The following is a 24,649-nucleotide window of genomic DNA, read 5'->3' on the forward strand; positions in this document are numbered from 1 at the left end:
GTGGAGCAAACTCACTGGGTTGAATGGCCTAATTCAACTAATTATGTTTTGAGATCCTATTGTACTTGCTGTGTGAATAATTGTTGGGGCTGGATATTACAAGGCATTATGATTCCTGTCCCTTGGTAAAGATTTGGGACAAAGGCATCAGAGCAAAGAATGGTTGTGCCTGGCTGTTTGTAGCCTGCAGACAGGATATCCACTCATCAGGAACAAGTAGTCACACTTGTTGCTCAACCAGCTAGTCAGAGGCTGGCAGTTCTCCCGTGTTTGCCCCTTCAGAACTTCAGTACTCTGCTGTTTGGAATTATGCCGAGTACAAAGGAAGGTAGCTGTGACAGTTGGAGGTCAACTATCTCTAGTCTAGGACACCACTGCAGGAGTTCTTCAAGGTAGTGCCCTAGGTCTAACCATCTCTGTCCACTTCAACAATGATCTTCCATCATAAGGTCAAACATGGCAATGTTTTCTGCTGGTTTGAACAGTATTGAACACCATTTGTGATTGTTTAGTTACTGAAGCAGTCCATGCCCAAAGTTAGCAAGACCTATTAAATATGCAGACTTGGGCTGGCAATTCCTGTTGAAGAGCTTATGCTTGAAACGTCGATTCTCCTGCTTCTTGGATGCTGCCTGATTGGCTGTGCTTTTCAAGCACTACACTTCTAACCTTGGGCTGACAAATGATGACAAGTAACAAGTCATGCAAATGTCAGCAATGACCATTTTCAACAAAAGAAAATCTAATTATTACCCCTTGATATTCAGTGGCATTACCATTGCTGAAACTTCCACCACACCCCCTTCTCCCACCCCTCACTATCCATTCTGGGCAGACCTCTAACTATGCTGAGATAAAACATAAACATGTTGAGTTTCCATTGCAGACTTCACAATGCAAAATAAAAACACTTATCCATTTCATATATTTAAATACCCTTAAGTCCTTAGTCCATTCTTACAAACAAACATGTTAATGTGAGGGAATGGAGTACAAGACAGCTACTCCTTTTATAAATGTTTGGAACTGTCAAACAACTTGAGAACACAGTACTCCAGTGTGATAAGTGTTGGTTGTGTTTCTTTTAATTCCCGATTTTTAAGTGCAGGCTACATAACTTAAGGCTTGACAGTTTCATTGCCCTTATGTGCTCTTCAGGATTCACACCTATGCTAAAAAAAAATCCTCACCATACCCTGCAAGATAAAACCTACACTCCATTGAGAAGCTAGTCTTGTCAGCACTGAGTTCACTTTGTGTTTTACCTGTTTCCCTAATGGTAAAAATAGCAGGTTTTTGAAATGATGGTGGGATTTCTGGACCTGGTGCTGTTTTAGATATCCTTGACACACCACAAAAAAACTAGGCTGAAGTCTATAACTTGATATTTTTTGACAAATGTCCAATTATATATAAACAACTCAACCACACAAATGTCAATAAATTTCTCCTTAATTGCAAAAAACTCAACCAAGTTAATGAAATACTATATTCTTTAACAAATTTGTTCTGACGTTTATTTATTAATATATTTAAGAAGTACCAATTAATTCTATCCTGGATTTATGTCTCTGAAATGCTCCAGCACTGATGTTAAGCTGACTGATACTTAATTGCTGATTTTACCCCAGCTCCCCTTTCTAAAATCTAGTCAAATATAGGCAATCCTCTAATACTCTGATAAAAAGTTAAATTTAGTAAAGGTGCATTGTTAAATTATTTTCATTTAACCTTGAATTATGGCTGACATGAGTAGTAAAGTTTAGACATAGTTCAGAATAATTATGAATTGTTTTGTAAACTTGCATATTGTACCCCTTTGGTTGCAGCATGTTGGTGAGAGGCTTCTCAGTTACAGTGATGTGTATTCACATAGTAAATATGTTGATTTTATTCTTTGACCACAGACATTTGATATTTACTGAGCCTGAAATGATTTCTTTTTGTGAATTGCTGAAAGTATCCAGCGCCCTCTATATTTGAAGGCAAGTTATTAATCATGAGATTAATTATGATTCTAACAACTGCTGTCAAGGGGCTGTCCCTTCTGTTCCATGGTTACCCCTGTCTGGACTGTTCTACACCACTGCAGCTCATCAAAACACAGCTGGGCAGATAATTAACAGAACAGCAACCATCATGAATGAGTGTACTCATTGGTTAAACAATTGAACAAAGGTTGCAACTGGGACATGATATAACCAATTGTGTACTGATGTTGTATTTTCTCAAATGGCTTTTGTTTTCTGTTTCCAAGGCCCTTGACAGAGGGATCTCACCATCATGATGAAAATAGCTGACTGTAAATAAGTTCGGCTATCAAACACAGCAATTCTGATCTTTTTGGTACTGGGGTGTGTTTTGCAGTTATGCAGTTTACACAGGCAGCTGGCCATTTAATTCAACAGCTGCCTGCATTAAAGTGGGATTTTGGGAGCAAAGAGTGCAAATTTGATCTTGAAAGTGTAGATCTGAAGTTGATGGATTAATTTGGATAGCCTGGATTGGTGGAGGCAAGTTGGAGTAGTCTGAAGTGCTCTTTGGAATTGTTATGTGCATGAAATGCATATAAGCTCATAACTGTTGAGTGTTATCATCCCAGCTGTGGTACTACTGTATAAATCAGATTCTAGAATGAAATCTGCCTCAGTATCATCTAATATGATCTGAAGGGATGTTTGAGACCTAATGGACTGAAAGAACTGGTGATTTATATATTAATAAATGGTTAATTAGGTATGAATTGGTTGTATGAACATGGGGAGCTACCTATCAGGGATGAAAATATATGGAGTTTGGTTTACTGAAGTAAAACACTCACTAAAATTATGGACTTGGACTCTGTTCAAAGACATTTATCTCCTGGTGAATAATGCTTGTTTTTATTAATGTGATGGTTGGTCACTGAAATAGTCACATGGGGCTCAGATTTTCTTAAACAACAGTAGACAAGTTTATTGTACTAAATGAGAAATTTTAAAAAAATGCATGGTCTAGATATACAAGATAGTTTAGAAAATTCTTAAAATGCATAAAAACGGGGACTTGGCAACACGGCGGAGATTCTGTGGACAGCTCTGCCTAACTGCCAAGGTATACTGGTGTTTTTTGCTATCCCTGGCCAACTTATGTGGTGGAGTTATTAGTTTAAAGCCTTACAGCACACATATTTGTTAATATTTGGGAGGGGGAAGGATGCCAAAGGGAAAAGGAGCGAGCAAACAGCAGCAGGGAGGACACTTCCCTGAGCACCTACCACACCAGAGACTGCAGCAGCAGCCTCTCCTGAACCCCCCAGGGACCTGACATACTCACAGGAATTGGCTGCAAAGATGGAGAGACTTACCTTGAAAGTTGGGGCTGCGATCGAGGAGATCCGTGGGGAGATTTGTGTCCAGGTCCAACCTATCACATCCATGCTACGGAAGCATGAGCAGGAGATCCAGGGCCTTGGGGAGCAGCTGGAGGAGATGGAGGATTGAACTAAGGCCTCGGAAGCTGTGATGGACTCCTCATCCAGTCGGATCCAGGTGCTGGAGCGAGAGGTGCGGGCCTTGCGAGACAATATCGATGACCTTGAAAATAGAGGTTGGAAGGTAAATCTCCGAATTGTCGGGCTTCCTGAAGGTGAGGAAGGTGAGCAGCCAGTCAGCTTCTTTGAAAGCTGGTTGCTGAGGTTTTTGGGCTTTCACATCGAGTCAAGCAGGCTGCAGATTGAAAGGGCTTATCGGGTTGCAGTGCAGTGCCCCCACTCGGTCCTAGTGCACCTCCATTCATATAAGGACAAGCAAAAAGTGATAGAAGCTTCTAGATTACTGGGAAATGATCCGCAGGCACTGCTGTACAAGGGGTCAGAAATCATGTTTTTCCAGGATTTCTCTGCAGCTTTAATTCGAAAGAGAAAGTCCTTCGATGAAGTTAAAAAAGAGGTGAGGAACCTGGGTATCCAGTACTCCATGAGATACTCTGCAGTGCTCCATTTCAGCCACGAGGACTCATTTTATACATTTGACTCTGGATAAAGCTAAAAACTTTGTAGATGCTTTAAAATAGACAGATTGGCCTGAAGAATGCGGTTATTCTCTTTTCCTTCTTTCCCCGTGTTTTCCCTTCCTTTTTTTTATTCTTTTCTTTCTCCCTAATAATTTCTTTTTTTGGAAAGGGGGAAAAAAACCTTGGAATAAGTTCCTTTTTTTTAATAACTGGATTTTCTGGGAAATTGTGTGGATGTTCTTTGTTGTCTGCCCCCTTTTTTTTGTTCTTTTTCTCTTTTAGTCACAAATAGGGGTGGTATGAAGCCAGGGATGGTGGAGTGCTCATCCTGACTTTGTCTTTTTTCTGTTAACATAAGGATCATCTCCTTGTTTTTCTTCTCTCTGGCGTAAGGCTGGGGCACAGTCCAGGTTTGAAGAAACTGTGAAGGAGGAGATGGGTAGGGTGAGTGCCCCCTATGGGCAGGGGGAAGAGCCTTCCATTCAAGGTTTTATAGTTGGTTTTCTTTGTAGTTTTTGATAGAAGTAGTTGTTTATAGTTATGATAAAGTTGTTTTTGTATATATAGTTCTTTGACTCTAAGTCTTTATTTAACTTGTGCTCGGCGCTTTGTAAGCAGGGTTCTCCCTCCGAGGAGTTCAAGGGTCTCTGAAAGGGGATATGATTAAGTGTCTTATTAAATGGTGCACCTAGAATATTAAGAGAAGTCATTTGCCTGTTAAAAGGAAAAAAGTGCTTTCTAGCCTGAAGAGGGACAGGGTCGATATCGCTTTGTTGTAGGAACCCCATCTTAATGATGGGGAATACCTGAAATTACAACAGGGGGGTTATGACCGGGTATTCTTTTCATCTTTTACTACTAAAAGTAGGAGAGTGGTGGTATTTATTCAGAAAAATCTTCTATTCACATTATTAGAGCAGGTGAAAGATGAGCAAGGACAATTTGTGATACTTAAAGTCCTGATACATAGGGAGGTATACGGCATCTGAAACGTCTACTGTCCTCTGGTGTGTTCCCTCAAATTTTTGAATAGTGCTTTCTCTAAGTTGAGTGCTTTTGGAACACGGCACGTTATTATAGGGGGGGATTTTAATTGTCTTTTGGGTCCGATGGTGGACAGCATGCCTTGTGGGTTCCCAACTGTTTCTTTGCAGGCCAAGCAGATGGTTGACTTTTGTGAGGAGTTTGGGCTAGTGGGTATCTGGAGACGTCTTCACCCTACTGGCAGGGACTTCACCTTTTTTTTCAAACCCACGAGGATTGACCTCTTTCTGGCTCCCTCAGCCCTCCTGGGTTCGATTATGGGTTGTAAAATTAGGAATATAGCTATATCCGATCATGCGGCGTATATTTGGAGGTTAAAGCCAAGAGTGAGGGGCTAGGTTTGTGGCCCTGGCATTTGGACCCTTTTCTCCTAAGGATTCCAAATTTGTGGAATACTTTCTGAAGGAGTTTCAGGAATTCTTGACTATCAACTCAGGCATGGCTAGTAGTCTGTCTATGCTATGGAAGACTGCTAAGGCCTTTGCTAGGGGACTAGCTATTTCCTATTTGGCTAGCCGGAAATGACAGAAGGAGGAACAGCAGCGTCTACTTGAGACGCGGTTGAAAGCTGTCGAGGCGGCACATTTTGCGTGGCCTTTGGTGACTAAGCCACAGCGGATCATGGCCCTCCAGGCTGCCTTGTATTCAATACTGACACAAAACACAAAGAAAGAACTTACTTTTGCTAGACAAAGGCTGTTCAAATATGGGGATAGACCAGGGAAGTATTTAGCGTACCTTACTAGGAAAAAATGTGCTCCACAATCCATGACTATAATCAGAGACAGTGCTGGGGTCTTTACATATGATGTTAAAAAGATCAGTGAGTCTTTTCAGAGCTTTTACTCTGAATTGTATTGGTCTGAAGGTTGCGAGGACAGGAGGGCTAAAATGGAGACCTTTTTTTAAGAACCTGGATCTCCCAGGGGTAACCATGGAACTGGCCTGTCTCCTTAATGCCCCCTTGACAGTTCAAGAAATACAGGAGGCAGCTAGGCAACTTCAGAGTGGGAAAGCGCCTGGCCATGATGGTCTCCTGGGTGAGTTTTATAAGGAGTTTATAGGGATTCTGTCAGGATCGATGTTGGAGATGTACAATCACTCCTATATGCATGAATGCCTACCACCATCTTTGAGAGAAGCTTATATTTCCTTAATTCTCAAGAAGGGGAAGTTTCCTGTGGATTGTGCCTCATACAGGCCCATCTCTCTATTAAATTCAGATTTCAAGATTCTGTCCACAATCCTGGCATTGAGATTGGAAAAGGTGTTGCCCCACATTGTTAAGGAAGACCAGACAGGCTTTATAAGAGGGCATAGGTCCTCTAATAATATTAGAAGGTTGCTGAATATGGTCCAAGTTTGTGAGCAACGATAGATTCAGGGGTTGGTGACTTCCTTAGATGCAGAGAAAGCATTTGGTTGGGTGGATTGGCCGTATCTTTTTTATGTCTTAGAACAGTTTGGGTTGGGTGGGGTCTTTGCTTGGTGGGTGGCGTTTTATTGCAACCCTCTGGCCGCAGTCATCACCAATGGGGTGAAGTCTGGGAATTTTAGGATTGGTAGGGGTAGTCGGCAAGGCTGCCCCCTCTCACCATTGTTGTTTACCTTGGTGATAGAGCCGCTGGCCGAGGCCATTCATCAGAACATCCACATAACCGCTCCGGAAGTGGGATTGAGGACACACAAGATTACACTGTATGCAGATGATGTCCTTCTGTTTTTATCGAACCCAATGACCTTCATACCCCATTTGATACAATGTATCAATTAATTTGGGGCTTTTTCAGGATATAAGATTAACTTTGCAAAATCAGAGGCTGTGTCTTTGGGGAACCTTAAGGATGTGCCAGAAGTTGAAGGTGGCCCTAAGTTCCCTTTTAAGTGGTCACAGGCAGGGTTCTGATACATAGGCATTTTTATTACCCCCAAGTTTGATCTGTTATTTTGGACTAACTTCGCTCACTTGCTCGACAATATTAGGTGAGATCATCAGAGATGGGAGGCTCTTCCAATTTCGTGGCTGGGCTGAATATCTCTCATTAAGATAAATGTTCTTCCTCATTTGCTTTATCCCATGCATATGCTCCGTATAATGTTTCCCAGGTCAATGCTACGGAAGCTTAAGGGATGGTTTGTTTCCTTTGTCTGGCATCATGGCGGCCCCTCATCAAACTTACTAAATTGCAGTTGCTTCAATGAGGGGGAGGAGTTGATTTCCCAGACATCAGGCGGTATCAATTGAGTTACCTGCTGTCCTTTGTCTGTGATTGGGTAGGTAAAAATCCAAACTCAATATGGCTGGATATTGAGGTTTCCCAGGCAAAGTGCCCTCTTAATAACCTGTTGTTCATGGATAAGATGAGGACAGTTATGGACCACTGCCGGAACCCCATTGTCAACAATACAGTCGAGGCATGGAGGATGATGCGTCAGGGTGACGGTTGCTTCTCCAAGACTTCGCCACTTATGCCTATAGTTGGCAGGCCAGGGCTTCGACCAGGGATGATGGACTCAGGGTTCAAACTATGGGCAGCGAGAGGAGTTTCTAGTTTGGGGGACTTGTTTGAGGGGGAGGTTATAATGTCAATTGAGCAACTGAGCCGCAATTACGGATCGAGCAACAGAGATCTTTTCCGTTTTTTAGGAATTTCATCCAGAAGAAGTCTATGCTTCTCACTAAGCTCTATAAACCCGATACAGAGAGGTTGTTGCTATGTTCCACAAGCACCCTTTCAGTTAGTGCCCTCTATCGCCTGCTGGGTGGCAGGGCCTGGCAGGATATTAATCGGTTATGTGAGGTCTGGGAGCAAGAGTTAAGAGTGGAGATCTCTTCTGAAACATGGGAGAACATATGGGAGAATGCTCGAAAGACCTCAATCTGTAATAGGACATGCGCTACAGTTAAAAGTTCTTCACAGGGATCATCTGGCACCAGACAGTCTGGTGAAGTTTAAAAAAGGGGCATCTTCAGTGTGCCCCAATGTAAAATAAGTGTGGGTACTGTAACCCATTACTTCTGGACATACCACAGGCTTACTGGAGTGCTGTGGCGGGAGAGATAGGGAGGGTACTGAGGACTGAAGTCAAAGTAACCCAATATCTCTCCTCTTAGGTCTATGGAATTTACCATCTTTAGACGGGCATGGGAAGAAACTTTTTAATATTCTTGCATGTTGTGCACAGAAGAATATTCTGGTGAACTGGGAGTCTGAGAACCCGCTGGGCTTGCTGGGATGGCAGAAATTAATTGCAGAGCACATTCTCTTGGATTTTTTTACAAATGTGGTGCACGACACAACAGACCATTTTACTAAGACATGGCAGCCCAACTTGCGTTACTTGGATATAGATTTGTCAGTTATCTTAACTAGGGCATTTGTCTAACCAGGATGGTTAGATTTGTCATAACCTGAGCCATGGAGTTAATACGGATATTTATACAATGCTCCCATTCCTTTCTTTGGGAGCTCTGCGCCAAGCATATATGTTCTGTATTTTGTGTTTATTTTTGTTGTTTTTGCTTTTCTTCCTTTTATTTTGCTCTATTAATTATTTACTAATTTATTGGTGCTGCTTTGCACAGTATTAAGATTTGCTTTGTTTTATAGGGTAGATTAATAGTTAGCAGACAGTAGTTGTATTGTAATTTGTGTTTTCTTTTTCTTTTTATTATACTGATATTTGTTATTGATTGTATTTTTCAATAATTTTATATGTTTGTAAAGTTAAAAAAATTTCTAATAAATATGTTTACAAAAAAAAGCATAAAAACACACAATTTTCAACCTACTTCTAACATTGTCAACTTAAGAGGAAATTGTCTTCTGTATGAAATTGTTAAGTTTTACTGAACTGATATTCTTCTTGACCCTTTTTCCTGTGAGCTGTGGAGTCTTAAATGAAGACCTAAAATGCTGAGAGCTTAGACTTTCTTAGCTTTTCGTCACCTGCAGATTTCTAGTCAAACTCTACTTTTTTGGAAGGCGCTGCGCAAACTAAACTTTTTTACTGAGGTAATCATTTCCCTGAGTTGTCCTGTAAAGAGAAAATGCACTTGCTCCTGACTTCAGGTCTTCTATAAACTAATCTAAAAATACTCTTTTTAAAAAAAAAATCTTGATTATTCTGAACTGAAAACGGTCTTTCATCTTTACTGTAAATGCCATAAATCCCACAGTATAAACATCTTATCCTATTAATGCTCTCTGGAGTTTTGCTGTCATCTGCTTTCTGACACATACTGGATTAGATCACTGTTTCAGAAGGACTCTGTGACCTTGTTCTTTTAAAGAAAAATACTTTTACAGGAAAAACCAGTACCCATGTCCGACTTTTGAAAACCAAACTCTTAAAAATGCTGTTTGTAAAAATCTAAATCATGCAACTTTCATCTTGCCAGCTCATTGGAACTGTCAAGAGACCTGTCAAAACTGCCAGAAACAGATGTCTCAGGGATCTTCCAAATGTCAAGAGGAACTGTCAAGCTGCGAAAAGCCCTACCCTTCGAATTTCAACAAAAATGTCTGGAGTGCGAGAACAGGTGATTATATTTTCACCTTGTGTGTTGACATAAGCTTGAGGATTTCCGTTACTTGACCAATACTGCATAATTGATTTCACAACCATCATTATCACAGCCTGTCATTTCGCAGGTTGGTTGACAAGTGGTGATGTATTCTTTAAAGATGGATTGTAAAATATAATGCTTGTTGTATTAAGAGATTCAGCATATTAATGACATGTTTACTGTAATGGAGCTTTCTTTAGTTGAAGGAGTGTGAATATAATAAAAAGAATTGCTGGAAAAACTCAACAGATCTTTTGGCATCTATTGACAGAAAGCACTGTGGACCAGTGACCTTTTTTTCAGAACCAGCAGTGCTTTCTCTCCACAGATGCTGCAGATCTGCTGAGATTTTCCAGCATTTTTCTGTTTTTGTTTTATTTATAGCATATACAGTTCTTCTTTTGTTTTGTAAATGTAATAGATGCATTTTTAAGAATAACTAACTTTTTCAATATAGTAAAGTCTGCCTGTAGTCAGTCAGAAGTTTATTTTCTAAACTTTATTTTATCTCATCTCTGCATGGTTCCTGAATTCTAACCACAGTAGATATGGGGTGAGTTGACATAGTAGGTATAAAGTGTAAATCTGATGATTATTAAAAAATTATCACCAGTATATCATTATATCTGCAGCTATGTCTTTTAAAAATTTCAAAGTTTGCGAATGACACTAAAGCACACAGATGCATTGGTGGAAAGGGCAGTTAGGTGGCAGATGGCATCAATGTGGAGAGTTAGAGATGATACATTTTGGTAGTAAGTACAAGGTCAGACAATATGAAACAAGGGATACAGTAGTTAAAGATATGCAGGAGCAGAGAATGTGCATAGATCACTGAGGAGATGTGACTACGGCTTGTTTTTCTGGTGGGGTCTCCCCAGTGCGGCTGCTTGCATAGTTGCCTCTATACACGAGTGAGTTTTAAGAAGATTTGTAGCTCAGGTTGAGGTTCTGGATGTAGTTTGCTCACTGAGCTGGAAAATTCATTTCCAGACGTTACGTCACCCTACTAGGTAATTTCTTCAATGGGCCTCTGGGTGAAGCACAGCTAATGATTCCTACTTTCTATTCATATGTTTGTGTTTCTTTGGGTTGGTGATGTCATTTATATTCCAAAGCATGGCCCTATGAATGAACTGTTAGAACAGGCATCATCTGAATTATTCAAAACCTATTTTATCATCAGACTTTATTGTCACCTTACTGTTGTAGAGGTGCCCCAGAATTTATTAAATAAATTAGATGTTATTATAAGGAGTTTTATAAAAGAAACACTATATCTACTGCCACATATCATGGATGATATTTTATATGTGCGGAATAGGGATGGGAAGATGGGGATCCCTAAATTGGTGACCAGATTCCGATTGCAGTTATGAGAAGCCAAAACATTTAAGCATGTATCGGATAGTATTATGCATGCTTCATTTTATTTTAATGATGAAGACGCTTTAGACAAACTTGTTGAATTAGGGCAATTAAAAAACCTTTGTGAAGTCTGGAATCCAGTGGTGGGTAAGTGGCCTATCTTTGGGAGAATCAACAGATATAGAAGAGAAAGAGGACATCATAGATGGTTAAGTGTGAATTACGGCAATTGGAGAGAACACAAGATGAATAATTGGATGTCCCTTTCCTGTCAAGGATTAGGAGTACATTACTTCAAAAATGACAAAATATCCAATCTGTGGGTGAGGGACACACTATACACAAAGACATCTAAATTAATTAACATTTTCTGCTGAGGACAAATTTGTATCCTACCCGAACAACATTGTCACCTGGTAGGCCACAGATAAACAAGTGTTGTAGAAGATATGATGTCTTGTTGGAGGCTATTTCCCATTTATCTGCTGGTGCCCCATTAGTGAAGCTGGCACATATCGAGAGACACAATAGGATAGTCGAAAAGCTGTCGAAGTTGTTGGATACAATGGTTAGAAAATTTATCTAGAACCTAGGTTGCGAGACGAGATTGGGAATTTATGGGTGCCAGACTTGATTTTTCAGAAGAATAAGGAAGTTGTTGTAGTGAATGTTACCGTTCGTTTTGAAGACGAGAATGATTCTCTTGAAAAGGTATGGGTTGAAAAAGTGAACAAATACAGACATTTGAAGAATGAAATTATTGAATTAACTAGAGGTGAGTGAGTTTCCTTTTTTGGATTTGTTACGGGAGCTACAGGGAAGTGATCAGAAAAGTATAATAAATTGATGGCCTTCCCGGAAATACAAAAATTTAAAATGTTTGCCTGGGATATCTCTAGCCTACAAATATCATTGACATTGGAGTTGCTTCGTACATTTATGAATTTTTAAGATGTAAGAAGGACTTCTGATTTGCTCCAGTTTGACTTTTGATTTTATATTAATATCGTCAAATGTTTGGTTATCTATTTTAGAAGATTTTAATCATTTTAATGGGTTTTAATTACATTTAGTTATAGTTTTAATCACAGTTAATATGGAGGGTAGATAGTGGTGTTAGAACATAGAACATAGAACAATACAGCACAGAACAGGCCCTTCTGCCCACAATGTTGTGCCGAACATTTGTCCTAGCTTAAGCACCTATCCATGTACCTGTCCAATTGCTGCTTAAAGGTTACCAATGATTCTGACTCTGTCACTCCCACAAGCAGCGCATTCCATGCCCCCACCACTCTCTGGGTAAAGAACCTACCCCTGACATCCCCCCATACCTTCCACCCTTCACCTTAAATTTATGTCCCCTTGTAAAACTCTGTTGTATCTGGGGAATAAGTCTCTGACTGTCTACTTTATCTATTCCCCTGATCATTTTATAAACCTCTATCAAGTCACCCCATATCTTTCTCCGTTCCAATGAGAAAAGGCCGAGCACTCTCAATCTATCCTCTTATGACCTTTTCTCCATTCCAGGCAACATCCTGGTAAATCTCCTCTGCCCCCTCTCCAAAGCTTCCACATCTTCCCTAAAGTGAGGCGACCAGAACTGCACACAGAACTCCAAATGTGGCCTTACCAAGGTCCTGTGAAGCTGCAACATCACCTCACGACTCTTGAATTCCATCCCTCTGCTAATGAGCACTAATACAACATAGGCCTTCTTACAAGCTCTATCTACCTGAGTGGCAACTTTCAAAGAGCTATGAACATAGACCCCAAGATCCCTCTGCTCCTCCACCTTACTAAGAACCCTCCTGTTAACCCTGTATTCCGCATTCTTATTTGTCCTTCCAAAATGGACAACCTCACACTTGACAGGGTTGAACACCATCTGCCACTCCTCAGCCCAGCTCTGCATCATATCTAAGTCCCTTTGCAGCTGACAACAGCCCTCCTCACTATCCCCAACTCCACCAATCTTCGTATCGTCTGCAAATTTACTGACCCACCTTCGACTCCCTCTTCCAAGTCATTAATAAAAATTACAAACAGCAGAGGACCCAGAACTGATCCCTGGGAAATTCCACTTGTAACTGGGCTCCAGGCTGAATATTTACCATCTACCACCACTCTCTGACTTCGACCGGTTAGCCAGTTCTCTATCCAACTGGCCAAATTTTCCACTATCCCATGCCTCCTGACTTTCCGCATAAGCCTACTATGGGGAAGCTTATCAAATGCCTTACTAAAATCCATGTACACCACATCCACTGCTCTACCCTCATCCACATGCTTGGTCACCTCCTCAAAGAATTCAATAAGACTTGTATGGCAAGACCTACCCCTCACAAATCTGTGCTGATTGTCCCTAATCAAGCAGTATCTTTCCAGATACTCATCAATCCTATCCCTCAGTACCCTTTCCATTAGTTTGCCTACCACCGAAGTAAGACTAACTGGTCTGTACTTTCCGGGGTTATCCCTATTCCCTTTTTTGAACAGGGGCACAACATTCGCCACTCTCCAGTCCCCTGGTACCACTCCTGTTGATAGTGAAGATGAAAAAAATCATTGCCAACGGCTCTGCATTTTCCTCTCTTGCTTCCCACATAATCCTAGGATATATCCCATCAGGCCAGGGACACTTGTCTACCCTCAAGTTTTTCAAAATGCCCAACACATCTTCCTTCCTAACAAGTATCTCCTCTAGCTTACCAGTCTGTTTCATACTCTCCTCTTCAACAATACGGTCCCTCTCATTTGTAAATACTGAAGAAAAGTACTCATTCAAGACCTCTCCTATCTCTTCCGACTCAATACACAGTATCCCATTACTGTCCTTGATCGGACCTACCCTCGTTCTTGTCATTCTTATGTTTCTCACATACGCATAAAAGGCCTTGGGGTTATCCTTGATCCTACCCGCCAAAGATTTTTCATGCCCCCTCTTAGCTCTCATAATCCCTTTCTTCAGCTCCCTCCTGGCTATCCTGTATCCCTCCAATGCTCTGTTTGAACCTTGTTTCCTCAACCTTATGTAAGCCTCCTGCTTCCTCTTTACTAGACGTTCAACCTCCCTCGTCAACCAAGGTTCCTTCACACGACCATCTCTTTCCTGCCTGACAGGTACATACATATCAAGGACACGTCGTATCTGTTCCTTGAAAAAGTTCCACATTTCAATGACATCTTTCCCAGACAGCCTATGCTCCCAACTTGTGCTCCTCAGATCATTTCTTGTAGCATCGTATTTTCCCTTCCCCCAATTGTAAAACCTATCCTGTTGCACGCACCTATCTCTCTCCATAACCAAGGTGAAAGTCACAGAATTGTGGTCACCATCACCAAAATGCTCACCCACTAACAAGCCCATCACTTGTTCCGGTTCGTTACCGAGTACCAAATCCAATATGGCCTCCCCTCTGGTCGGACAATCTACATACTGAGTTAGAAAAGCTTCCTGGACACACTGCACAAACACCGCCCCGTCCAATCTACTTGATCTAAAGAGCTTCCAATCAATATTTGGGAAGTTGAAGTCGCCCATGACTACTACCCTGTGGCTTCTGCATCTTTCCAAAATCTGTTTCCCAATCTGTTTCTCCACATCTCTGCTGCTATTGGGGGGCCTATAGTAAACACCCAACAAGGTGACTGCTCCTTTCCGATTTCTGACTTCAGCCCATACTACCTCCAAAGGCAGATCCCCCTCGAACTGCCTTTCTGCAGCCGTTATACCATTTCTAATTAGCAACGCCACACCGGCTACTTTTTTACCACCCTCCCTAATCTTACTGAAACATCTGTAACCAGGAACCTCCAATAACCAATTCCTGTCCCTCTTCTATCCACGTTTCCGTGATGGCCACAACATCGTAGTCCCAAGTACCGATCCATGCCTTAAGTTCACCCACCTTATTTCTGATACTCCTTGTGCTGAAGTATACACATCTCTGTGTCTGCAAGTGTTCCCTGTCAGTGCTACCTTCTCTACAGCCTCCCTACATTCTTGGACATCCTGAAAAACAGCTAACCTACTTGCTGGACTACAAGTCCGGATCCCATTCCCCTGCCAAATTAGTTTAAACTCCCCCAAAGAGTGCTAGCAAACTATCTCCCAGGATATTGGTGCCCTTCTGGTTCAGGTGCAACCCGTCCTGCTTGTACAGGTCCCACCTTCCCCAGAATGCAGTCCAATTGTCCAAATACCTGAAGCCCTCCCTCCTACACCATCCTTGCAGGCACGTGTTCAACTGCACTCTCCCCCTATTTCTTGCCTCACTGTCACGTGGCACCGGCAACAACCCAGAGATGACGACTCTGTCCGTCCTAGCTTTTAGCTTCCAGCCTAACTCCCTGAGCTCCTGAATGACCACCCCACCCCTCTTCCTACCTATGTCATTGGTGCCAATGTGCACCACGACTTCTGGCTGCATACCCTCCCCCTTAAGGATTCTGAAGACACGGTCTGAGACATCTCGGACCCTGGCACCTGGGAGGCAACAAACCAACCGAGAGTCTCGCCCATGTCCACAGAACTGCCTGTCTGTCCCTCTAACTATAGAGTCTCCTATAACTAGCACTCTCCTCCTCTCCCCCTTTTCCCTTCTGGGCCTCAGAGCTGGACCTCGTGCCAGAGACCCGGTCACTGCAGCTTACCCCTGCTAAGCCGTCCCCCCCAACAGTATCCAAAGTGGTATACTTATTGTTGAGGGGAACAATCACAGGGGATCCCTGTACTGCCTGCTTCCTCCCCTTCCCACCTCTTACTTTTACCCAGCTATCTCTGTTCTCTGGCATAACTATGTCCCTTTAGCTTCTATCTATCACCCTCTCAGCCTCTCGAATAATCCTCAGTTCATCCATCTCCAGCTCCAGTTCCCTAACGCGGTCTGTGAGGAGCTGGAGCTGGCTGCACTTCCTGCAGGTGAAGTCGGCAGGAGCATCGGTGGTCACCCCTACCTCAAACATCCTGCAGGAGGAACATTCCACTGCCTGCGCTGCCATAACTCCAAAACAAGAACACTAAGTAGCTTACCCTTTTTTTTAGGTTAGAGGAGGAGGGAGGGTGGGAGACACTACATGTGTAGTGTCTCGGGTTCCTTCTCCACTCAAATAACAATCACTTACCTTCCCAACCGGCTTTGTGCTCCGACTTCACTTTCGCCCAGCTCCCGTCGCTGCAAAAAGCGTTAGTTTTAATAAATTTCACAGGGCACATCATGTAATTATTATTGGCGAAATAACTGGCCTACTGGTCATATAACTCCAATTCTTATATTTTCCTGTAGTGGATTGCTTGTTAATGAAGGATATACCATCCCTTTAATACCTAGCTGTGATTTCCAGCTGTATAGTGGCATTACTTTATGTCGACGTGCAACAAGAAAAATCTCGGATAGTACACTAAATTTTAATATTGGACAGTACAATTCTAATATTGTTTTAATGATTTAAATAGCAGGACAGCTAGAGAAAGCAGTTAATAAAGTGCACAATATTTTAAATTATATTAAGAAGGGCACAGAGCAAGAAGGTTATGCAGAACTTATATTAAGATGCCTGGTGTTTTGGGCCCTACAGTATAGGATGGATGAGAATGCATTGGAGCAAGTGCAGAAGAGGTTGACAAAAATGGGTCCAGGGATAAGAGATATTGATTATGAGGCTATATTGGAGATGTTGGGATTGCTCTCCTTGGTAAGAAGAGGGTTCAGAGTTTTCAAAGTCCTGAAGGGGCTTGATAGATTGTGGGGAGAAACTGTTCCCTCTCATTGAGTCAGAGAGATGTACAGCATGGAAACAGACCCTTCGGTCCAATCCGTCCATGCCGACCAGATATCCCAACCCAATCTAGTGCCACCTGCCAGCACCCGGCCCATATACCTCCAAATCCTTCCTATTCATATACCCATCCAAATACCTCAAATGTTGCAATTGTACAACCCTCCACCACTTCCTCTGGCAGCTCATTCCATACACATACCACCCTGTGTGAAAAAGTTGCCCCATAAGTCTCTTTTACATATTTACCCCTCTCACCCTAAACCTATGCCCGCTAGTTCTATACTCCTCAACCCCAGGGAAAAGACTTTGCTTATTTACCCTATCCATGCCCCTCATAATTTTGTAAACCTCTATAATGCCACCCCTCAGCCCCCGAAGTTCCAGGGAAAACAGCCCCAGCCTGTTCAGCCTCTCCCTATAGCTCAAATCCTCCAACCCTGGCAACATCCTTGTAAATCTTTTCTGAACCCTTTCAGGTTTCACAACATCTGTCCGATAGGAAGGAGACCAGAATTGCATGCAATATTCCAACAGTGGCTTAACCAATATTCTATACAGCCACAGCATGACCTCCCAACTCTTGTACTCAATACTTTGACCGATAAAGGAAAGCATATCAAACGCCTTCTTCACTATCCTGTCTACCTGCGACTCCACTTTCAAGGAGCTATGAACCTGCACTCCAAAGTCTCTTTGTTCAGCAACACTCCCTAGGACCTTACCATTAAGTGTATAAGTCCTGCCAAGATTTGCTTTCTCAAAATGCAGCACCTCGCATTTATCTGAATTAAACTCCATCTGCCACTTCTCAGCCCATTGGCCCATCTGGTCAAGATCCTGTTGTAATCTGAGGTAACCCTCTTTGCTGTCCATTACACCTCCAATTTTGGTGTCATCTGCAAACTTACTAACTCTCTCATGAAACGCTTCAAAGTAATTTTTAAACATAGTAAATATGACGTGAGACAAAAAGTGTTTTGAGTGGTTAGAGTCTGGATGCCTTGCCTGAAATTGTAGTGGAAGCACATGAGGCATTCAAGAAAATATTGGATGATTATTTAATTAGAAAACAGAGTGAAAGAGTATGAGGAAAATTTTGGGAAACTTTGTTTTTCCCGCAATAAATTCTGCCAGACCTGCGTTTCTCCAGCACATCCTGTTTTTATTTATGATTTTCAGCATCACAGTACTTTCTTCTATTAACAGTAAATATTTGATTTGAAATTTAATTTCATGATTTGATTCTAATTTAAATGTCTTTTTATTTTTAAATGGCATTTTAATGTTTTTAAATAACAAAAAATTCAAAACCATGAATTGTTTCCCAGTAGGAAGGACAGTTGGACAGCCACGTAAATTTCAACATTGTCTCAGTGAAAAAACTGTTGTTTCTGTCTCAGAAAATCATGAGCTGAAGTCCATATGCCAGAAATTGGAGCATGACAGGGGTTCACATGACATTTAGATGCATTGCTAGGAGAGTATTATTCATGGAGATGCTGTATTAAGATCAGTGATTATGTCTCGATATACAAGATCCTGTCATCTTATTTCAGGGAGAGTACTAAGCGACATTGCTAAAATAGAAAATCTGCTTTTTTCATCTCATTGCATAAAGTAGCTGATATATTTCCTTACATTATAATATGACTGTGTAGTCAAATTCCATACGAACACCACCTACAAGTTTGCTGACGACGACACCACTGAGGTAGGATGGATATCAAACAACAATGAATCAGAATACAGGAATATGACAGAGTGCTTGGTGTTTTGGTGCAATGATAACAACCCCTCTCTGTCTCAATGTTGGTAAAGTAAAAGACCTGATCATTCCCTTCAGGAGGAAAGGAATAGGACATGCCCCTATCTACATCAATGGAGTTGAGGTGGAGAGACTTGAGAGCGTTAAGTTCCCATGAGTGACGATAACCAACAATCTGTCCTGGACTTCCCATGTAGATGCAATGGTTAAGAAGGCACAACAATGCCTCCTCTTCCTCAGGCAGCTTAGGAAATTCAACATATCCGTAAGGATCCTTGCCAACTTCTACAGATGCACCATGCATTCTATCTGGGTGCATAACTGCCTGGTACAGCAACTGCTCTGCCCAGGACCATTAAAAAAAATGACAAAATTGTGTGCACAGCCCAGACCATCATAGAAGCCAACTTCCCATCCATTAATATTGCTCATGGCTGTGGAATGGTTGCCAACATCAAAGACCCCTCCCACCCTGCTCATGTTCTCTTCCAAATTAAGCAGAAGATACAGAAGCTTGAACACCTGCACTAACAGGTTCAAGAACAGTTCCTTCCTTGTTGTTATTAGACTGATGAATCGACCTCTCTAACTTCAAATAACGTTGATCTTTCTAATGTTCATTTTGTTTTGCACATCCTTGTGTAGCTGTAACCTTTTATGTCTTGCTCTGTCTAAACACCCTCTGATCTATGTGCCCTTGTTTCCTAGAATCTGTGTACTGCTTGCAAAACAAAGCATTTCACTGATCTTGGGTACATGTGACTACAATAAATCAAAATTAATATTTTCAGAAATATTAATTGGCAGTAATTTATTTTGGGATGACCTTTGGTCCAATTAATCCATACTGACCAGATGTTCTAAATTAATCTAGTCCCATTTTCCAGCACTTGGCACATAACCCTCTAAATCCTTCCTATTCAAATATATATCCAGATGACTTTTAAATATTGTAATTATACCAGCCTCCACCACTTCCTCTGGCAGCTCATTCCATACATGCGCCACCCTTTGCGTGAAACAGTTGCCCCTTAGGTCCCTTTTAAAATCTTTCCAGTCTCACCTTGAACCAATGTCCCCTATTCAGTCTGTTCCAATAGCTCAAACCCTCCAACCTTGGCAACGTTCTTGTAAATATTTTCTGAACCATTTCAACTTTCACAATATCCTTCACAATAACAGGGAGACCAGAATTGCACACAGTATTCCATAAGTAGCCTAAACAATGTCTTGTACAACAGCAACATCACCTCCCAATTCCTTATACTCAATGCTCTGATCAATAAAAGAAAGAATACCAAACTCTGCCTTCACTATCCTATCTACCTGCAACGCTACTTTCAAGAACTATGAACCTGCACTCCAAGGTCTCTTTGTTCGCAACACTCCTCAGGACCTTCCCATTTAATGTATTAGTCCCACCTTGATTTGCCTTTCCAAAACGCGGTAGTCATAGAGTCATAGTGATGTACAGCATGGAATCAGACCCTTTGGTCCAACCCGTCCATGTCGACTAGATATCTCAACCCAATCTAGACCCACCTGCCAGCACCCAGCCCATATCCCTCCAAATCCTTCCTATTCATAAACCCATCTAAATGCCTCAAAAATGTTGCAATTGTACCAGTCTCCACCACTTCCTCTGACAGCTCATTTCATACACATACCACTCTCTGTGTGACAACGTTGCCCCATAAGTCTCTTTTATATCTTTCCCCTCTCACCCTAAACCTATGCTCTCTAGTTCTGGACTCCCTGACCCCAGGGAAAAGACTTTGCCTATTTACCCTATCCATGCCCCTCATTTTGTAAACCTCTATATGGTCACCCCTCAGTCTCCGACGCTGCAGGGAAAACAGCCCCAGCTTGTTCAGCCTCTCCCTATAGCTCAAATCCTCCAACCCTGGCAACATCCTTGTAAATCTTTTCTGAACCCTTTCAGGTTTCACAACATCTATCCGATAAGAAGGAGACCAGAATTGCATGCAATATTCCAGCAGTGGCTTAACCAATATTCTGTACAGCCACAGCATGACCTCCCAACTCCTGTACTCAATACTCTGACAAATAAAGGAAAGCATACCAAACACCTTCACTATCCTGTCTACCTGCGACTCCACTTTCAAGGAGCTATGAAGCTGCACTCCAAGGTCTCATTGTTCAGCAACACTGCCTAGGACCTTACCATGAAGTGTGTAAGTCTTGCTGTGATTTGCTTTCCCAAAATGCAGCACATCGCATTTATCTGAATTAAACTCCATCTGTCACTTCTCAGCCCATTGGCCCATCTGATCAAGATCCTGTTGTGCTCTGAGGTAACCTTCTTCACTGTCCATCACACTGATTCTGGTGTCATCTGCAAACTTACTAACCATATCTCCTACATTCAAATCCAAATCATTTATATAAATGACGAAAAACAATGGACCCAGCACTGATCCTTGTGGTACACTGTTGGTCACAGGCTTCCAATCTGAAAAGCAACTCTTCACCACCACCCTCTGTCTTCTACCTTTGAGCCAGGTCTGTATCCAAATGGCTAGTACTCCCTGTAGTTCATATGATCTAACCTTGCTCGCCAGTCTCCCACCTTTTTGAAGGCCGTACTGGAGTCTACTTAGATGACTTTCACCACTCAGTCCTCATCAGTCCTCTTAGTTATTTCTTCACAAAACTCAATTAAGTTAGTGAGACACTGTTACCCATGCACAAAGTCATGTTGACTTGTTTACATAATTCTCCTCAGCCATTGTGGGAATATCTTTCTCTTTCTATCTCTCTTTCTCTCTCTCGGTCTCTGTCTCTCTCTCTGTCTCTGTCTCTGTCTCTGTCTCTCTCTCTCTCTCTGTCTCTCTCTGTCTCTGTCTCTCTCTGTCTGTCGCTGTCTGTCTGTCTTTCTCTCTCTCTCTCTCTCTCTCTCTCTCACAAAATGGCTCCTATTGAGAACTTCCTTTATGAAGAATTGAGTGGTGAGCAAAGTATTGATATTTCAACACATAGGTTAACAACAGGCTCATGCCCGAAATGTCGATTGTCCTGCTCCTTGGATGCTGCCTGACATGCTGCGCTTTTCCAGCAACACATTTTTAGCTCTGATCTCCAGCATCTGCAGTCCTCACTTTCTCCTTAACAACATACTGTGACATGCACAGCTTGCCTCTCTGAAAGTACTTTAATCAAACTTCAATTTTTGAACAGGTTGTAAGAGTATTTGGAATAAAAAAGATATTTGGTAGTTCAGTGTTGAAAGCTTAAACAGAAATGTTTTTCATTTCTGTGGTATGAAGTTATTTAATACTCAAAATAGTCAAATCCAATTTCAGAAATTGATCTCTAATTGAGGTCACACTGCCAAGATCACATTTATTGTCTTTAGAACCTGGGATTGGGGTTTGCTTATTCATTACTCTTTGTCCCTTCATAGTGATACCCCACGATGTGTTGGATTTCTTCAAATTGGTACACTTTTCACATTAATATTAATTTATGTTGTGAGTAATTGTCTTTCTTGAGAGAAAATAGTTTTCACAGTATAAAGAAAATATCACTCCTTTAACCTAGTGAAATTTTAATTGGATTTGTTTAGTAGATGTTCTAATACCTGTTATATATTAGACAAAGGTAGGCCTTGCTTAAGTATTTACAGTTTATATTTACAGTATGTTTCTAGCTTGTGTTATTATCTGGCACTGTCCTTTGAATTTAGGCCTAGAAGTACTCCCTGGTGAAATAGTCGATGAAACTGCTGCAAATTATTCTCATTATGAAAGTAAACATACATCACTTAACTTCACAGTGAATCCAAATGTTGAAAAGGTTAATGTTCAAACATATGACCAGGTATGTCAATTATTTAAGACTTCTTGAAAATACTTTATAATGTGGAAAGAAGCTTGTTACTTTTGCATCGCTGTTGCCCACAATAATATTTTCTGTGACCTACTGATTAAATCAAATTCAAACTGCATCTGTTTCTGCCTATCTGAACACTTCAAATACTTCGTAGATGATTATCACAAACTTTAATTCTAAACTCCATCTATGCTTGTGTTGCAACTTTCTTCAAAGGAAACCTGTTAAAAGGAATATTATATAAACCACTTCTGAAGACCTTAATTTGTTGTACTTTGAAGTCTTGCAGATAAACCATTATGAATTATTTCTTGATAATGACTGTATTTGCAACTTACTGAAGTCAAATGCTTAAAAATTAAGAATTTAGATGCAGAATAAACTTTCCAGTATTTGTTATAGACACTACAATCAATCTGTTCTGTTAAAGTAGTTTGAGCACTTTAAAAATGTAGTATTAAAAATGTACAATTTCTAATGTCACTTTAGCTCTACTTGTTATAATATTATGCAGTAATGTCATTTTCTCTCCCTGCCTGAGTTTACTTTTCAAAAGGAATGATTTCCTCTAATTAGTAACTGAGAGAATAATGCACATTTTCATCAGTAGTGTTTTGTAGGCAATCATATTTTTCCTAATATAAAAATTGTTAAAAAGTAAAATTATATTTTGGCCTGGATTTACTTTAGTTTTTTGTTGAAAGGTTTTTAGATGCTATCTTAATCCAATCAGTTATTTATTTCACTGTCCAAAATTCCAAATTAAAATGATACCTTTAAAACACCTGGTTTATCGTCTGTGAGTATACTTGAGTGAGATGGCTGCTTGCTTGCTTGTGACATCACTCTCGTTTGATGCCCTTGACTTGCTACCAGATTTGAAACTGCCATTGGAAAAGGAGAAATCCACACCACATTGTTAGATCTTTGTGAGCAGCTTTGTTTCAGGTCAGAAGTGAGTACTGTTGTTTCATCACTGACTGTGAAATTCGCCTTATTATTCCTAAATATTCTGGTGACCGGCAAAAAGTGCACAGAGATCTTATACAGCTTGCAATTTCTGAAGACTTTCATTCTCCTGTAGGCACTCAGTCTTATTTTATGTTGATTCAGGGAAGAACAGATGTTAATTCTCCCATCCATATTTTGACATCTTGTGATGTAACTTGAAACCCTGAAACGTATATCATTAGAAGGTCACGTCCCCACTTCAGACGCTATAAGTAAAATTTGCTTCTTATTTTTCATCAGGTATTGTCAGATGAAATCCAGCCTTTCACATTGGATGAAGATTTTGACTATGACCATGTCAATCTCAAGCCTAAATACACTGAGGCTGAACTTAAAATGATTTCTACCTTGTCAAAGCAGAGGTTAGAAAGGGAGGACTTAATGTAGAAAAACCAAAGGATTCGACTATTTCCTGTTGTATCAACCAGATTGTCTGACTTTTGGGTGAAAACAGTGCTTTACATCAAGCATTATCTGGAAGGGAGACATTTTCAGCACACAAAAGACCAGTATGAGTTGAAATAATGCTATGAAATATGAGTAAATTTCATTCCTTATTACTTTTAAAGCATTAAAATAGAAATATTTCATATGAACCTATGATATGCTTGCTATTAGTATTTGCATGATACAGCTTTCTATTTTTCAAGTATTTACAATAAAAAGCTTATACATTTCTTTCCTTTTTCACATTTCTATTCAGAAGCTGATTCTATTTCTTTTAAAATAAAACATAGGAATGAGAGAAAAGAAATAACAATACATTCTAATGTCAGGGTAAACTATATCAGTTTTTTCATGTATATACAAATGAAATGGAAATATTCTTTTAATCTTTCAGTGTAACAGCTGAGACTCAATGGCATATGTCCAGATAGTCTCTAAAGAGAGAAAGCTGACAAACCAGTTGCCAATTTTATGCATATAGAGAAAAAAATACATTTCTGTGTGGGTTTTCCATTATTGTGCTAATATAAAATGATTGTAAACATGCTGGCTGATTTCTGATACTCCATTTTCTTGATACCTGAGTAATATTAATTCATCATTGTGGTAGTATTAGTGCTGGTGATGTAGTTGACTCTCTGTAGATAATTGTTTCCTTGGAGATCATGCCTTTTAATCTGATCTAAAAGAATTATAGAACTTAGGTGAGGTCATGTTAGCACTTTGATGAAAATGCATATTTAATTATTATTTGGTAGTTTAAGGAAAGATAGATTTTGGTTTTCTTCATAGAATTCTTTCATAGAACCCAT

At 40.7% G+C, this 24,649-nt stretch overlaps 1 protein-coding gene across 1 annotated transcript in view; it reads left to right on the top strand.

The window, feature by feature from the left end:
• iftap (intraflagellar transport associated protein) overlaps positions 1-24,009 on the top strand; it is an 87,142-nt gene extending 63,133 nt beyond the window's left edge. The window contains exons 5-7 of the mRNA XM_060838586.1: positions 9,440-9,580; positions 22,234-22,367; positions 23,631-24,009. Of these exons, the coding sequence (XP_060694569.1) occupies positions 9,440-9,580; positions 22,234-22,367; positions 23,631-23,777 (422 nt within the window). The 3' untranslated portion in view covers positions 23,778-24,009. The remainder of the gene's footprint in view (positions 1-9,439; positions 9,581-22,233; positions 22,368-23,630) is intronic.
• Positions 24,010-24,649: the final 640 nt, after the last annotated feature.

The sequence above is a fragment of the Hemiscyllium ocellatum genome, chromosome 18 (genome assembly GCF_020745735.1).
Source record: "Hemiscyllium ocellatum isolate sHemOce1 chromosome 18, sHemOce1.pat.X.cur, whole genome shotgun sequence".
Taxonomy (NCBI): Eukaryota; Metazoa; Chordata; class Chondrichthyes; order Orectolobiformes; family Hemiscylliidae; genus Hemiscyllium; species Hemiscyllium ocellatum.